General features: G+C 44.4%; 1 protein-coding gene across 1 annotated transcript; it reads left to right on the top strand.

Annotated features, from left to right (window-relative positions):
• The first annotated feature begins 325 nt into the window (after nucleotides 1-325).
• Gpr50 (G protein-coupled receptor 50) lies at nucleotides 326-4,673 on the top strand. Its single transcript, XM_057758935.1, has 2 exons — nucleotides 326-536; nucleotides 3,142-4,673. The coding sequence occupies exons 1-2, from the start codon at nucleotides 326-328 to the stop codon at nucleotides 4,671-4,673; spliced, it is 1,743 nt and encodes a 580-aa protein (XP_057614918.1).
• Nucleotides 4,674-18,135: the final 13,462 nt, after the last annotated feature.

The raw sequence follows: 18,135 nt of genomic DNA, 5'->3' as shown, positions 1-18,135 counted from the left end.
AGGGAGGCAGGCTAGAGAGGAGGGGCAGCACAAACAAGGTAGTCAGAAGCAAGACGACACCTTGCAGTGGATTTGTCCTGGGGAAGGAGGTGACTAAGGAGGGGGGGTGGTCAAAGAGCTCTGATTGGTTAGGGGGAGGGGTTAGGGGTGGGGCTAGCCGCTTCTTGAGGCTTTAAAAGCTCACCAGAGAGGGGCGGGGAGCTGTCATTTGCTCTCTGAGCCTCGGACAGAGCGCCACGCTTCTTCAGAGCTCCCGGAGCTCCGGGTGGCGGAGCAAGTATTCGCTGCACGGACTCACCAAGGATTCTGAGCTTGCTTAGGAGGGATGGCCACGGTCCCCAAGAGCAACATGGGACCTACCAAGGCGGTTCCCACCCCATTCGGCTGCATTGGCTGTAAGCTGCCAAAGCCGGACTACCCACCAGCGCTGATCACCTTTATGTTCTGCGCGATGGTTGTCACCATCATCTTAGACCTGATCGGCAACTCCATGGTCATTTTGGCTGTGACCAAGAACAAGAAGCTCCGAAATTCTGGTAAGCCACTCTCCTTTTCCCTACCCGGTGAATCCCCTCTGCCAAATTCCTCCCAAACCCCCGGGGGCGGTAGGGATGACGTTTTCCCGGGTTCCCCTAAATTTCGAGCTTCATAGTGCTGGGGGAGCTCAGGAAATTAGCGTTGGCCAGTCGAATGCAAAGCCCAGGTTTTTAAGGTGCGCGGTAGCGCGCCAACCCCTGTCCCGTCGGAGATTGGACACGGAAGGAGTCGGCACAGGATCGGAGAGTTTGGCTGCCACGCGGGGACAGCCAGTCGAACTGGACACCGGAAGGGCGGGTGACCTCGCTGAGGCACTGCTAGCCTCACTGCCTCAGAGAGCAGCGGGGCTGCGACCCGTTTTGGGAAGTTCGCAGCGGCCGCGGCGGCCGCGGCGGCCGCGGCGGCCGCGGCGGCGCTCCGAGGAGCGCAACGCTGAAGCGGTCCCCCAGGGCGGCAGGGACTCCGCTCGCCGCTTCTCCAGGGCTTCCGGATCGCTCCACAGCGGCGCCGCGTAGTGCAGACCCCACGCCTTCCTCTAGCAGGGCGATCTGAGCCCGCCAGAGCCGAACTCAGTCTGCCTGTCCCAGAGCAAGCGGCTGGGACTGGCGAGCGGCGGGCTGGACCCTGCAGGCGGCGGCGGTGGCGGTGGCGGTGGTGGCGACGGTGGCGGCAGCGGGCATCCGGAGGTCTGTATCGGGGAGTTACAAGGAGGGCGGCGGAGGGGCTCAGGAGCTCTGCGCGGTGGCTAGCTGGCGGGCGGGCGGGCCGGTGGAAGGAGGAGGCAGAACAAGGTAGGAACAGTGGCGGGAAGGCAGTTTGAGAGCTCCTGGGGAGACATGGGGCTTCTATTGCAAAGCGCTTGGGTGTGGAAACTGAGCCAGACTCCCCTAACCGCCAGCCAGGGCAGACCCAAGGGGGACTGCGCGGAAAGGTGCTGGGCTCTGAGACCTGCGGGGGGAGGGGGGTGAGTAATAGAAGATTGGAAAGCTGTCAGTCTGGTTTTTAGGGTGGGTGGGAGAAGGTTGTGGACAAGGGGAGGACGGGTGATGAAACCCCCAACTCCACTTTCTGCCTGGGTGAAAGTGATGGTGGCGCCCTGGGTCGTCTTTTCCAAGATCTCAGCGGCTTGAGAGAATGTACAGATCTGGGAGGGTTGGGAACAACGGAGACCCTTAGTGGCCTGGGACTGGGGGAAGGAGCAGGGCGAATTGCTTGGTGAGGGACAAGCTTCAAAACTCAGTGACAGACTCAGAGTCGTTACAATTTTTTTTTTTCAAACTACTGTGAGTGCTTCCGATTTCCCCCTGGTAACCCAGAGACCCGAGGCTGAGCCTTGGAGCTCACCTTTCCTTCCCTCTTGATTAGATACCCAAGGGCAGATCCACGGAGGGTGGGGAATTAATTACCTGCAAAGCTCCTCCGTTCTGTCTCCTTTCTTTTTCTTTCTATCTCTTTTCTTATAAATTGCAAATAAAAGTTGTTTTGTGGTTGTTGTGGTTTTATTTTTAAGGCTTTTGACCTTTCTTTCCTATTTTTCTTTTGGAAGTTCATTACTTTGAGGCAAAGCCTTATAATCCCTTTTGTCAAAAAGCACGGAGGGAAGTCTTGATGCCCTTTTAAAAAGCCCTCTTTTTCTTCCATTCCAGGACAAAGTTCAGTGTTTTGCCAAACCAATGCTAATTAGCAATAAGGTGTTCTCAAAGAAGAGGACCCTGTGCCTGCACTTGGCCTCTTTCGTCTACTTTTTTGTAAAGAGTTTTACAAAAATGTACACCCCCCCCCCCACACACACACACTTGCTCCTGCTGTTCTTTGAACGGGGCAGGGCAGGAGGAGGCAGGGGTTCCCCAGGCTGTTTCCCTGTTCGGCAGGCAGACTCCTGTGCTCAAGGGGAGTCTGTGCAGGATGCTTTGTGTATGGCTGGAGGTAAAACCACCTTTGCAGGGATTTCTCCTTCCTCCTGATCACTCTCTTTGACCTCATACTTGCTATTACAGAGTTTCCTTCTCTTAAGTTTTACTAGGAAGGTAGCTGGGGAATGGTAAGTATTTCACTGGGCTGTTTGATCTCTTTGAAGAAGCCTCCTAGGCCTTCTCAGGGTGGTCTCTTGGCAGGTAGGCCTTCCTTCATAAGGAAGAGAGTTAATAAATTATTATTATCATTGTTAATTTTAGGTTGACTCTCCTTCTGGACAGCTCCATCTACCTCCCCTCTCTCCCACTCTTACTTCTCCATCTTTTCCACTGCGGAAAGTGTGGCGTAGTTGTATTTCTCTAAAATGGTGTCCGCAGGACTCTGCCCCACGATGTTTATGAGCTGTCTCTCTCACTCTGTCTTATACTCACTTCTTCCTCAGAGCAAGGATGACGCGCCAAACAAACAACAGGTTGGCAAAGCACAGAACTTGCTGTGCATCAGAGCCACCTGGGACCTGCTGGTAAATAGGAAGAAGAAAGGAAGAAAATTGGTTTTGTTCAAAGGAAATATAGTATTCTAAATTATCACCCATCCAATTGGTCTTTTCCTTTTTGGGAGGTAGCTTTCCAAACATTAACCACTGATTTCTGTCTCTCTCCTTCTTTTCCTTCCTCTGATGTTTTTCAGGCAACCTCTTCGTGGCCAGCCTCTCTGTGGCAGACATGCTGGTGGCCATCTACCCTTACCCTATGATGCTGTATGCCATGTCAGTTGGAGACTGGGATCTGAGTCAGCTCCAGTGCCAGTTCGTCGGGTTCGTCTCTGGACTGAGTGTAGTCGGCTCCATCTTCAACATCACAGCCATCGCCATCAACCGCTACTGCTACATCTGCCACAGCCTCCAATACAAGCGGATCTTCAGCCTGCGCAATACCTGCATCTACCTGGTCGTTACCTGGGTCATGACTATCCTGGCTGTCGTGCCTAACATGTATATTTCCAGTGTTGAGTATGATCCTCGCACCTACTCCTGTATCTTCAACTATTTGAACAACCCCTCCTTCACTGTGACCATTGTCTGCTTCCACTTCGTCCTCCCTCTCATCATAGTTACCTATTGCTACACCAAAATCTGGATCAGAGTGCTGGAAGCCCGTGACCCAGCCGGACAGAATCCTGAGAATCAGTTTGCTGAGGTTCGAAATTTTCTTACCATGTTTGTGATCTTCCTCCTTTTTGCAGTGTGCTGGTGCCCTGTCAATGTGCTCACTGTGTTAGTGGCTGTCAGTCCAAAGGCTATGGCAGGCAAGATTCCCAACTGGCTTTACCTTGCAGCCTACGGTGTAGCCTACTTCAACAGCGGCCTCAATGCTGTCATCTACGGTATCCTTAATGAGAATTTCCGACGAGAATACTGGACCATCTTTCATGCTTTGCGGCACCCTATTCTGTTCACCTCTCAGCTCATCGCTGATATTCGGGAGGCTCGGGAGACCCGAGCTCTCACTCGTGCCCGTGCCCGTGCCCGTGATCAAGCCCGAGAGCAAGAGCGTGCCCGTGCCTGTCTTGCTGAGGAGGGAACCCCACGGAACATCCGGAATGTTCTACTGCCTGGTGATGAGGCAGCAGCCCCCTCTGATTCTGCCTCTGTCCACCCCAAGCCCCAAACCAGGTCTACTTCTGTCTACCGCAAACCTGCCTCTATCCACCCCAAGTCTGCCTCTGTCTACCCTAAGCCAGCCTCCTCTGTCCATTTCAAACCCAGCTCTGTCCATTTCAAAGGGGACTCTATCTATTTCAAGGGAGACCCTGTCCATTTCAGGGCTGCTTCCGAGCTTGCCACTAGTCACCCTACCTCTGCTGGCTCTTCCCCTACCCATCCTACATCCACTGCGGGTTACATTAAGCCTGGTACCAGCCACACTGCAACCACCACTGTTGACTATCTCGAGCCTGCTACCACCAGCCGTTCTGCACTCACTGCTGTTGACCTCCCTGAGGTCTCAGCCTCCCATTGCTTTGAGATGACTACTATTGGCCACCTCAAACCTGGCTATACTGCCTCCAGCTTTCCTTTTGTATTCCCGGAGTCTGCTGCCACCTCTGCCTCTCCTCCCGACTCCACTGTAATCCCCATTCCCGCTGATGATTACCGTAAGGTTGTGCTTATAGATGATGACTCTGACGATTCCGATTGTTCTGATGAGATGGCTGTGTGAAAATGTTCTTTACAGTTCACCCTGTTTGTGCAGTCCAGAGGGAGACACCTCCACAGCACAGACACACCGCCTGACACACACAGACATGAACCCGCAGACACAGTGGAAGTTCCATCCACCTTTCAGGCATCCTCCTCTTAGGCACCTTGTACTCTTGAAGGCGTCTGTATATTCTTGCTATCTTAGACAACAAATTTCCAAGTGTGACGTCTGTGATTCAGCCCTCAGTGATCTCTGAACTATCTGTTGCTTTGATCCTCACCGACTCTTTCAGCCCCCACCCTTACCCCAATTCCTGATTTCTTCTGCCTCCAGCTTTCTTCTCCCACTCCCAGGGGTGGGGGAGGAGTGCATGTGCACTGGTCAAGGCCATTTTGGTGGTCAGCTCTGTAATGTGACTGTGACCTCACAGCTTTATGCTGTAAGTGTGTAACTTTGTGTTGTAACTTTTTAGCAGAAAGGACTTATGATGAAGTTCAAACACTTGAAAGTTGGGTTTCAAGATTTTCTTGACAAAAAATGACCCCCATCTGAAGAACAGAATTAGATAAGTTCTTATTAAAGTCTGTCAGATCAAGTAGCAAAAGAAGTGATATGTCATACTAAGTTGATCCTAGTTTGTGTAAAGTTAAGCTTTGGCGCTGGTTTTTATGCATTCAGTTGGAAACGATGAGATGTTTTTAGCCCGTTTTTGGTCATTTGAGTTTTTCAAGCATTGACCAGTACATTCTTTTATTTCCACAGAAATAGATCCATGTACAAGCAATTTTTTATGGCTGGTAACCCTAAGTGGCAATTATAGTTATGTTTGTAATATTATAATTCATAAATCACTCTTTTAAACACTTGAGTGTTGTGACACTATCAGGCTCTATGATTTTGCTTTTCCTTCAGAGCTTGAGGCGCCACCTGAAAGCGCGAAGTAAATGAAGTATTAAAAAGCTTTGTCTTTGTGACCCCTGGCTTGGGGATAGGGGCCAAGGAGGAAAAACTGCCAGCACCAATAAATCTGTGAAGTAGTCAGTCTCTTGTTAGTTCTGAAAGTGATTTTCCTGTAAGACCCAAGAAGAACTGCCATTTAAATGAAATTTCAATTGCTGATTCAAATTGACACTGTAATCAAAGTTTGTTGTATACAAGCTTATAAGATGAAAGTGAAATGTATTACACTGTCTTAATTCTGATCTGCATTTGTAGTAGCGAGTAAATAAAAGTGCTTCTGTGGCTGTAGTATGTGACTTCTTCACACATGGATTTTTTTCTTTCGGTTACTTATTGTGGGGGGTGTGAAGGGTATGTATGGGGGGAGCACTGGCCTGGAGGAACAAGAAGACTTGACTACAAATTCCATCTCTGTCACAAGCCTGCAGCATCCTGTAGCCTCTCACACCTCAGTTATTTTAATTAGCACACTTTGGAGAGGAAGGGTTGGGGTAGGGAGGCACACAGATGCTGCAGTTTTCTCCTCATAGGGAAGGAGTAAAGCCAGCCCTCAAGCCTGCCACAATGGAAGGGATCAAGCAGGACATGGTATGTGACAGTGAAGGACAGAGAAGAGTGGGGAATAGGGGCCAGGACTCCAGCACTGAGCAAATATCCTGCTCTCAGGAACATGGTCTCAAAAGAATGTTCAAAATTTCAAACATGTACTAGGACATCATGATATGTGTTAATATAGATGTAATTTTTAATTTATTTTAAGTAAACCTCTGCTAGTCCTAGAGGACTTAACATTTTATTTATTTTGTGTTGGGCGGGGATCTGTGTGCATGTGGACATCATATCTTTAAAATGCGGCTTCTAGGGATGCAATTTCAGGTCAGCAGTCTTGGCAGCAGATGCATTTACTTTCTGAGCCATCGTCTCAGACCAGTTTGATTTGCTTTTTAAGATAAGCACATTTAACACACGCATATACAGTGAGCATAGTCAGGAGTGCACACTCATTTGGCCTATCCAGGCTTTGGCAGACTGAGCTCACCTGAGCCATCAATCCCTAAGTTAAGGTGGACCTAACTCCCCACCAGTCCTCTAGCAGGACTGCTGGGCTTCAGGCACCACACCCTGCACCCCGACTGAGCACAAGATTCCTGCTAAGTGTTCCTGGTTGTCTGACATGGATGCTCACATATGTGCTTACAGACTGGCCTAGAGTCAGCCTCCCGCCCTCCTACCCATACCCCTCCCCCTTACTTTGCTAAAAAAATTGTTCTGGGAGAGGCTGCGAAGTGTCCAAACTAAAGGTAATGGGGCCTGATGCTCCAAGCTGCTGTTCTCCAGGCCCTTAGTGTTGCAGGATTTCAAGAGGAAATGGAAGGGGTGAAGTCTTTAAAACAGCAAAGCTCCAAAGTTCACCTTCAAGGGCCTCAGCCTCAGCCTCAACTTCTGTTGGTGAGTTGGAGGAAGGCACAGTCCCTACTCAGCAGGCCCGTCCAGCCCTTTGTGTCATTACCCCCCACTAAGCATCTTAGCTCACAGGGAGCTCAGAATCCCAGAAGTGCTCTTGTTCCCTCTGAGTTCCAGAACTCAGGGTTTGGCTTAACACTTTCACTTGGCTGGTGCTAGGTACAAAGCTGTTTTCTCTTTCTAATGCAGGGAGTTTCCTTGTTTTCCTGGGACCTTGCATGTGTAAGCCTTGTGATTCCCCAACCTCCCCACCCCCAACCAATGGACCTGTTCTCTGTTTTACTCTAACCACAAATGTGCCTCCCATTCAAGGAATCCTTGTAAGCAGACGATTTTGTTTATTTATTTTCATTTGGCTCAGGGTCTCACTGTGCAGCCAGGCTGGCCTTGAACTCAGCTCCCTCACTAGAGTCTTCTTGAGTGACAAGTGCTAGAATTTTAGATATACATTACACTTAGCAACAAGCAAGCAACTTGTCTCCTCCGGATCTCCCTGGATGCTAATCTTTCTGCTTGTAACTGAAATACAATGTATACTGTAAAGTGCTATCTTGATCATTTTCCCTTTCGCGTGCAGGAGTGCAGCAGCCATCTGGGCCTTCCTACAGCCTCCCTTTGCCCACTTCTGACCAAGTTACATTCCTGTTGGCTATTGTAGAATTTTGTCTAAACCAAACCATTGCATTTGCCTCTACCTTTTAGTGATAAAGCTTGATAAGCCATACACAGCAGAATTTGAAGCATTTTCAGTATAAAGGTTAGTCACTGTAACTGTATTCTGAGAGTTGTTCAACAGTCACAACTGTTAATATACTTAAGTTCTTCATCTTCTAAACTGCAACTCTGTATATCCATGGCCTAGCTCATTATACCTCCGTTAGCTTGGCCTAGACTTCACATAAAGTAGCTCAACATACAGGCTTCTGGGCTTCATTTCCTTGAACATGCTTTGGAGATGTGTCCATGTTGTTTGATGCATCAGAAGTTACTCCTCAAGGTTTTCTGAGGGAGGGTAGAGAGATGGCTCAGCATTTGAAAAGCACTCACAGGGGATGTAGGTTCATTTCCTAGTTCCCACATCCATCCTCTTAAACCCACCCTGTAGCTCCAGCTCCAGAGGATTCCATGCCCTCTTCAGACTTCCATAGATACTGCATGTAAACTGTTCACTTAACATGCAGGCTAAGTCCACATACACATAAAATAAAAATAAATAAAATCTTTAAAAAATATTTTTGAAAAGATTTCAGACAGCACTGACAAAATAGCTCATCAGGTAAACTTCCTGAAAGCCTGCTGGTCTTTGCTCAATCACCAGATCCCACAGTAGAAGAAGGTAACCAACTCCAGAAACTTCTTTCCTGACCACCTCTGTATACACACAATATTAATAAACAAACCAATTTTAATGCCTCAGAGGGATATTTAAATATTTTGAGTATTTTCAATCTCTATTAAGTTGAACAGGCACCTAATAAAGTAACATGTATTTTTATTAACAAAACTAACATTTTAACACTGTCTATAGTAAAGGTGTCTATCTCCATCCCTTTACCCATCTTTGTGTTGTATTGTTTATTGATACATGATTCACATATGACAAATTTCCTCATTGTATTCAATTTTGTGTGTTTTGTATATCCACAAACTTGTGCTACAAGATGACTCAAAGAAACCCCGGAATCACTGACTTCCATTTCCCATTTCCCTCTTTTCACATGGAGACTACTACTTTTTCTGTGACGGAATTTACACATCTGGATCTACCATATAAATGGAACCATGCAATATATATCCTTGGTGTCTAGTTTCTTTTCCTAAGCATAAAGATTTCCAGATATATCTGTGTTGGTAGCATGTAGCAAGAGCTCATTCATTTTTGAGATTGAATAATATTCTATTATAGGTACATTTATTCATGCATTTATCTACCAAAACATTGCTGTGTTGATATCTGTTTGAGTTTCTACTTTTAGCTCTCTTGGGCATATATGTAGGGCAAGGGTCATATATATTCTCTACAACAAACACATTAGCGCTAATATAAAGACCTAGCTAGATTAAGAATAAAGAGATAGAAAAAGACCCACCATGTTATTGCTAACTGAAAGAATGCTGTCAATCTCTGTAACAGTTTCAGAAAGAAAAATCATTTGGTGAAGAATAGCATTGTTTAATGGTATAATAACAGGAATAACTAATAATCCTAAAAATGGTGTTCCTAATAGCATGCTGTCAAAATAAGTGAATTAAAAACTGGTGGAACTGCAAGAAGGAAGAACTGCAATGCTAAAACTAAAGCTGATGGCTTCAACACCCTGTATCAGTGATTATTACAGTCACCCTGTATCAGTGATTGAAAGAGTCAGTTTGTATCAGTGATTGATAGAGTCACCCTGTGCCAGTGATTGATAGAATAATCCTGTATCAGTAATTGATAGAGTCACGCCTGTGTCAGTAATTGATAGTGTCACCCTGTATCAGTGATTGATAGTCAGTTTGTATCAGTGATTGATAGAGTCACCCTGTGCCAGTGACTGATAGAGTCACCCTGTATCAGTGATTGATAGAGTCACACTGTGCCAGTGACTGATAGAGTCACCCTGTATCAGTGATTGATAGAATCACCTATATCAGTGATTGATAGAGTCACCTGTATCAGTGATTGATAGAATCCCCTGTATCAGTTATTGATAGAGTCACCTGTATCAGTGGTTGATAGAGTAACCTTGTATCAGTGATTGATAGAGTCACCCTGTATTAGTGATTGATAGAGTCACCCTGTATCAGTAATTGATAGAGTCACTGTGTATCAGTGATTGATAGAGTCACCCTGTATCAGTGATTGATAGAGTCACACTGTGCCAGTGACTGATAGAGTCACCCTGTATCAGTGATTGATAGAATCACCTATATCAGTGATTGATAGAGTCACCTGTATCAGTGATTGATAGAATCCCCTGTATCAGTTATTGATAGAGTCACCTGTATCAGTGGTTGATAGAGTAACCTTGTATCAGTGATTGATAGAGTCACCCTGTATTAGTGATTGATAGAGTCACCCTGTATCAGTAATTGATAGAGTCACTGTGTATCAGTGATTGATAGAGTCACCCTGTATCAGTGATTGATAGAATCACCCCTGTATCAGTGATTGATAGAGTCACCCCTGTATCAGTGATTGATAGAGTCACCCTGTACAAGTGATTGATAGTTATCCCTGTATCAGTAATTGATAGAGTCACTGTGTATCAGTGATTGATAGTCACCCTGTATCAGTAATTGATAGTATCACCCCGTATCAGTAATTGATAGAGTCACCCTTGTATTAGTGACTCATAGAGTCACTGTATATCAGTGATTGATAGAGTCACCCTGTATCAGTGATTGATATAGTCACCCTGTATCACTAATTGATAGAGTCACCCTGTATCAGTGATTGATACAGTTACCCTTGTATCAGTGATTGATAGAGTCACCTGTATCAGTGATTGATAGAATCACCTGTATCAGTGATTGATAGTCACCTGTATCAGTGGTTGATAGAGTAACCTTGTATCAGTGATTGATAGAGTCACCCTGTATCAGTGATTGATAGAGTCACCCTGTATCAGTGATTGATAGAGTCACCCTGTATCAGTGATTGATAGAATCACCCCTGTATCAGTGATTGATAGAGTCACTTGTATCAGTGGTTGATGAGTAACCCTGTATCAGTAATTGATAGAGTCACCCTATATCAGTGATTGATAGAGTCACCCTGTATCAGTGATTGATAGAGTCACCCTGTATCAGTGATTGATAGTCACCCTGTATCAGTGACTGAGTCACCATGTATCAGTGATTGATAGAGTCACCCTGTATCAGTGATTGATATAGTCACCCTGTATCACTAATTGATAGTTACCCTGTATCAGTGATTAATAGAGTTACCCTGTATCAGTGATTGATAGTGTCACCCTGTATCAGTAATTGTTAGTATCACCCCTGTATCAGTAATTGATAGAGTCACCCCTGTATTAGTGACTCATAGAGTCACTGTGTATCAGTGATTGATAGAGTCACCCTGTATCAGTGATTGATATAGTCACCCTGTATCAGTGATTGATAGAATCATCCCTGTATCTGTGATTGATACAGTTACCCTTGTATCAGTGATTGATAGAGTCACCTGTATCAGTGGTTGATGAGTAACCCTGTATCAGTGATTGATAGAGTCACCCTGTATCAGTGATTGATAGAGTCACCCTGTATCAGTGATTGATACAATCAACCTGTATCAGTGATTGATAGTCACCCTGTATCAGTAATTGATAGTATCACCCCTGTATCAGTAGTTGATAGAGTCACCCCTGTATTAGTGACTCATAGAGTCACTGTATATCAGTGATTGATAGAGTCACCTTGTATCAGTGATTGATAGAGTCACCCTGTATCAGTGATTGATAGAGTCACCTTGTATCAGTGATTGATAGTCACCCTGTATCAGTGATTGATAGAGTCCCCCTTGTATCAGTAATTGATAGGTCACTCCTGTATCAGTGATTGATAGAGTTACCCCTGTATCAATAATTGATAGAGTCACCATGTATCAGTGATTGATAGAGTCACCGTGTATCAGTAATTGATAGAGTCACCCTGTATCAGTATTTGATACAGTCAGCAGGTGGAAAGTGGATAAGGACATGGTTGACATGAACAGTGCCATCAATCAAGTGAGTCTAATTGACACTGAGGCAGTACTTCTTCAGAGCAGGCAGAATACATCCTTCAGAAGCTCTTGTGGGAAATGCATTATCTTGTTCTTGGCGAAAAAAATTATACCTTAATAAGTCTAAAGAAATACAAATCATATATAAGTATCATTTCGGATCATGGTGAAGTTAAATCAATAACAAAAAGATGGATAGAAAACCCTAAACAACCTGAAGATGTAGTGTAATTTCATTTGTATTTTAATAAATAAAGCTTACTTGAAGATCAGAGAGTGAAACAGCCACACTGGTCAGCCTTACAGACCAGGCAGTGGTGACCCACACCTTTAATCCCAGTAGTCACACTAGTTTGCCATAGAAACCGGGCACTAGTGGTGCATGTCCTTAATCCCAGCCCTAGAGAGAATTATAAGAGGGGAGGAGACAGCTCTCAGACACAGTCTCATTCTGAGATTCCTGGAGGCAGGATCGTTATTTCGGACTGAGATTGAAGTAAGAGCCAGAGACTGTTTTGCTTTTTGGATCTTCAGATTGAACGCTAATTTCAGTCTCTAAGTTTTTATTAATCGTGCTTTATAGAGATTAAACAATGTATGAATAATTCACAGACAAAAAGTCTTTTTTCTTTCAGACAGGGTTTCTCTGTGTAGTTCTGGCTGTCTTGGAACATCCTTTGTAGACCGGGCTGACCTCGAACTCAGAGCTCTGCCTACTTCTGCCTCCCAAGTGCTGGGATTAAAGGCATGCGTCACTACTGCCTGGCATCAGACAAAAAGTCTTAATAGACATTTTAAAATATTTTGAATTACTTGAAAATTGAAAACACAACAGAAAAGTTTGTAAGTATTGTGAAAGTGGTGCTTAAAAACGCCAATGTTGTTATGGTTACTAGGAAATAATACCGAAGATGTGGGAGCTTCCTAAGTCTCAAGGGGCAGAAAAAAATAAATGATAAAGTACAAGTAAGTCTCATGGAAAGCAGGAAAGTAGGAAAATGATTACTGTAGTCAACAGAAAGGTTCTGAGGAAGTATAGACAAGGTACTTGCCAAAGCCCTTGAATATCTAAAAAGTGAAGTATTCTTCTAGGCTTAGGGGATGCCATGGTTAATTTGTTTGTCCAGTTGGCATGACCTAGAATCATCTAGGGGAACTGTTTATCCACATTAGGTTAGCCTTTGTGCAAGCTTGCCTGGGAGGGACTATTTAGAGTGTGTTAACTGTGGTGGGAAGGCCCACCTTAAGTGAGGTCATCCCCCACCCCAGAGGGCCTGGTCTTGAATTGAAGGAAGCCAGCAAGCTAAGCAACAGCACTCTTCTGTCTCTGCTTCCCAAGTGGAATGCAGTATCACTAGCTGTGGACTCTGGCATTTTCTAGGAGCACCGCTTTAACACTACCAGAGATGCCAGGACAAAGGACCAAATGACAAGAAAATGGATATTTTAAAAATGAGGGTCGTTATCGTATTCCTAAGGAGGTACATTTCTGGCTGAATCTGCTACTACTATTTCTTCCTCTTCATTCTTGTCTTCCTCCTCTTCTTTGTTAAATCATCTTTTGTTGAAAGTAGATTTTTTAATACAATATATTCTGGTTATGGTCCCCCCCAACTCCTTCCAGATCTTTCCCATCTCACCAAATCCACATTTTTTTCTTGCTCTTTCTCATTAGAAAGGCTTCTTAAAACTGATAAATAAAAACAAACTTTAATAGAACAAAACAAACAAATGACAAGAAAAACAAAGAGCCCCCTCCCCTCAAAAAAGAAATAAAACAAGCACAAGAAACACATATAGATGCAGGGACACACATATTGGCACGAACAGAAATCCTGTCAAACAACAAAACTGGAAGCCAGAATATAGAAGCAAAAGACCTGTAAGATAAAAGGAGAAAAACTGCTCATACAAAGTATACTACAAAAACAAAATAAAATATTCCAAAAATACCATCGACTTCATTTTTGTTGGCCATCTACTGCTGGCATGGCACCTAGCCTTAAGAGTTCTTTGTATCCCCAGTGAGACACAGCTGGAGAAAACTCAGTTTTCATTTGCAAGTTATCAGTTGGAGATAGCTTCTGGGTTAGGGATGGGGGGGATGTGGGCATTTGTTCACTTCCCCTCTCAGCACTAGGACCCCATCAAGACCAGACCTGTGCGTACACTGTGTACGTTGCTGCAGTCTCTGTGAGTTCACATGGGCATGAGTCATGCTCTGTCTGGAAAGCTTTGTTTACTTGGTGTCCTCAGTCCCCTCAGGCTCTTTGAATCTTTTCTCCTATTTTACAGAATTCTCTGCTCTGTGAGGAGAGAGATTTAATGGATATAACCCACTTAGGACTGAGTGTTCCAAGGTCTCTCATTCTCTGCATATTGTCTGGCTGTGGGTCTCTGTATTTGTTCCCATCTGTTGCAGGAAGAAGCTTCTTTGATGATGGCTGAGCAAGGCACTCATCTATGAATACAGCAGAATGTCATCAGGAGTCATTTTATGGCTCCATTCCTTTAGCTGAATAGTAGTATTTGGCTTTCCCTTAGGTTCCTGGCCTATCGATCTTAGGTTCTTGGTCACTTGAACAGCATCAGGGAAGGGATCCATTCGTGGAATGGGCCTTAAGTCAAATAAGATTTTGGTTGGTTAGTACCACAGTTTGTGCTCATATTGTATTAGCACATTTTGTATGGTGGTCACAACTGCAGACTGAAGAGTTTATAGCTGGGTTGGTTCCTGGGAGCCGATTCGAGTGGCCGCCATTACAAGATGGCGCTTGGCCCCAGCCTCGCTTGGTGGACAGCTCCATATTAGGCAATGCAGTGGAACTGTGCCTCTCGCATGTGCAGTGACGATGATGTGCTTAGGGCCAATCCCGTGGCCAGGAGCATTGGCAGGCGCGCATGGGCCAATCCAGGCACGACTCGTTCCCTTACCCCCTATATAAGCAGCCTCCGCTTGGCGCTCGGGGCCCCTCGCTTCCACTCTCCCTTCAACCAAGAGGCTCCAATAAAGCGTGATTTGGGAAGAATCCTCGTCTGGTGGTTGTCCTTTCCTGCTGGTCAGGGAGTTCGCCGCAGTTGGTGTTTACCTTTCTCCTTCAGTAGCTTGCAGACTACCTTCCAGCACCATGAACATTGCAAAATATAAATGCTGTGCAAGCAAGAGGACATGAATTTAAATCCCAAGAACCCATATAAAATCCAGGCATCTTAATGTAAGAAGAAAGTTTGCATGGTGGTGCAATTCTTTAATCCCAGCACCAGAGACAAGTGAAGCTCTGTGAATTCTAGGCCAGCCAGAGTAAAAATGAGATTCTGGTTCAAAATTTTTGAATAAATAAAATATAAGAATTCTTAAATATCAACAACAAGAAAATAAAGCCAATAAAAAATGGTAGTAGATTTAAACTGAGATCTCACCAATGGATGGGAACCAATTTGTATACATCTTATTTGTCAACTAAAAACAAATGGATAAATAACGCAAATACACTCATATCAACAAGAATTGAGTTATATGGTTCGTATTATTTATTGAGAAAAGTTTGCAGTGATTTTTTTAAGCAAAGGTGCATTGCTTAGCTTTCCTCCCTACCTTTCTGCTATGTAGTCTATATTATCATTCCTGCCTTAGCCTGCCAAACATGGGATATAGGTATGCATCACCATGTTCAGCATAGTGCTCATTTGTGGAAGAGCTTTATTTTCTCATTTAAAAGTCACATATTTCATGTTTCAACAGTAGGAAAAAGTTATTAGAATGCCATAACAATTTTGTATATTGGAAGCACCTATAATATGAGTATTATGAAAAATATTTTTAGTTTAAATGTAAATATTGCAATTATTTTGTATGAGTGTCAAGTCATGTTTAAATTATTACTTGTAGGGTAGCATATGTAGTAATGGGCTGCATTATGGCATTTTCATATATATGAGTCATTGTACTTCGTTCTCATTGAACCCTCCCTCATGTTCGCCCTGCACTTCCTGCCACCTGGCCTCTCTCTTTCTCCCAGAGAGTGCTGCCTTCTATTTTTTTTTTTTTTGGTTTTTCGAGACAGGGTTTCTCTGTAGCTTTGGTGCCTGTCCCGGAACTAGGCTGGCCTCGAACTCCCAGAGATCCGCCTGCCTCTGCCTCCCGAGTGCTGGGATTAAAGGCGTGTGCCACCATCGCCCGGCCTGCCTTCTATTTTTATGTTACACAGACTCCACTTTGCTCTGTCCTTCCCAAACCTTACAGTCTCTCACTCCTTTTCACACTCTCTTTCTAGTTCGTTGACACACATGCATCCACATATCCATACACACATTTATGCATACATGTATGCTCTAAATAGAAGCGAAAATACCGTGTCTGTCTGTTTGAATTTTATTTTATTTAACATAATAATTTTCAGTTATATCCATTTTCATGAAAATCTAATGATTTTGCTTTTCTTTATGTCTGAAAAAATTTCATTGTGTATTTATTATTCTTCCATCATTTGATGGATGTTCAGGCTGATTCCATTGCCTTCTGACTGTGAAGAGAGGAACAATAATGCAGATGTGCAAGTTTTTGTGTGGCGGGATGTAAAATCCTTTGGGTGTGAAGGCTGTGGTTTTGACACGTAGTAGGGTGCTTGATTTGCAGGGCCCTGGGTTCAATTCCTAGTACTTGAAAAAAAGAAAGAATCCTTTTGGTATATGCCCAGGAGTCATACATGTGAGTAACAAGATAGCTTCCTTCCTTCCTTCCTTCCTTCCTTCCTTCCTTCCTTCCTTCCTTCCTTCCTTCCTTTTTCCCTCCCTCTCTCCTTTCCTCCCTTCCCCTTCTCTCTTTCTCTCTCTCTCTCTTTCTCTCTTTTATTGAGGAACCGCCATACTGATTCCTGTGTTTTCACTCCTACCAAAAGCAAATGAGTGTTTTTCATATATCTCTGACAGCATCTGTTGCTGTTTTCTGCTCAGCCATTCTGACTGGCATGAGATAGAATCTCAAGTGCATTTAATTTGAGTTTCCCCATGGGTGAGGATGTTGAATCTTTTAAATTGTCTATTAGTCCATTTATTAAGTGGATAATTTGATATTTCTAGTGTGTAATTGTTTCAGCTCTGTATATTTCTTAGATATTATTTTGCCTATCTGATGGAGGTGGTCATCTTTTTATCTGTTGTTTCATTGGTTAAGTAATAAAGAAACTGTCTTGGCCCCTTTAATAGGACAGAAAATTAGGTAGGCGGAGTAGACAGAACAGAATGTTGGGAGAAAGAAGCCGAGTCAGGGAGTCGCCATGATTCTCCCATTCCAGACAGACACAGGTTAAGATCTTTCCTGGTAAGCCAGCTCGTGGTACTACACAGAATATTAGAAATGGGTTAGATCAATATGTAAGAGCTAGCCAATAAGAGACTGGAACTAATGGGCCAGGCAGTGATTAAAAGAATACAGTTTCCGTGTAATTATTTTGGGGCATAAGCTAGCCATGTGGGCGGCCGGGTGCTGGGGACGCAGCCCCGCCGCTCCTATTACGCCAGAGTGGCACCCAACGTGCTAATGAACTCCAGACAGGTATTTAATTGTATAGGTAATTCAGTTCTGAGATCCAGTTCTCCCTTCTGTCTTCTGTTCATCAAATAAAGCTATTGTGAAAGCCCTGGCCAATAGTTCCGGAAAGCTTTTATTTGAGGATAGACTGAAGTGGGTCTACTTCATTTAACTATTGTGTCTTCTAGGATTTGCCAACTTTCCCTCAGACTAAGTTAGCTAAGAACTAGGGAAGCTTTCCCTGCTCTCTCGGTACTCCCGAGTTGACGCTGAGCATGCAGACACAGAACCCTTAAGATACAGAAAGAACGTTAAAGACAATCAACTTGAACCTCATGCAGAGTGTGGGGGAATTTGTCTACAATGAACACTGCTGGTGACAGAGGGGCCTCTACTGCTCAAGGCTGTTCAACACTACTGTAGCTATCTAATTGCTTATAGTGGGCAGAAGCCAAGTCTGAACAGGTGAGGAAGAAGAAGCTTCCAGAGAAGTAGAAGGAGAATAAGAAAGCAGTAGTATCCTGGAAGAGAAGAGAACTTGAAGCGTGAAGCACTGCTGACTTAACATTGTGTCCGGCAGCGACATGAGAATCGACACATGCTCACTGACTTCCAAGTGCTGGGATTAAAGGCGTGTACCACCACTTGGATTGCAATAGTTAATTTCACAGGTCAGTTTTATTTGGCCATGGAGTGGGGCCAGAATGTTTCTTGATGTGTCCGAGAGTGCTTTGGATGAGGTCACCATATGTCTTTGTGACTGAGTAAAGAAGGTTGTTTTCCTTAAAGTGGGTGGGTTTCATTTAACCAGTTGA

Source organism: Chionomys nivalis, chromosome X (assembly GCF_950005125.1).
Source record: "Chionomys nivalis chromosome X, mChiNiv1.1, whole genome shotgun sequence".
Classification (NCBI taxonomy): Eukaryota; Metazoa; Chordata; class Mammalia; order Rodentia; family Cricetidae; genus Chionomys; species Chionomys nivalis.
Note: the sequence above shows the minus strand (reverse complement) of the source record. Positions and strands in the feature narration are given on the sequence as shown.

Coding starts and splice junctions, on each gene's coding strand:
- Gpr50 (XM_057758935.1), top strand. CDS start 326: ATGGCCACGGTCCCCAAGAGCAACATGGGACCTACCAAGGCGGTTCCC. Junction 537..3,141: donor CAAGAAGCTCCGAAATTCTG/GTAAGCCACTCT, acceptor GATGTTTTTCAG/GCAACCTCTTCGTGGCCAGC.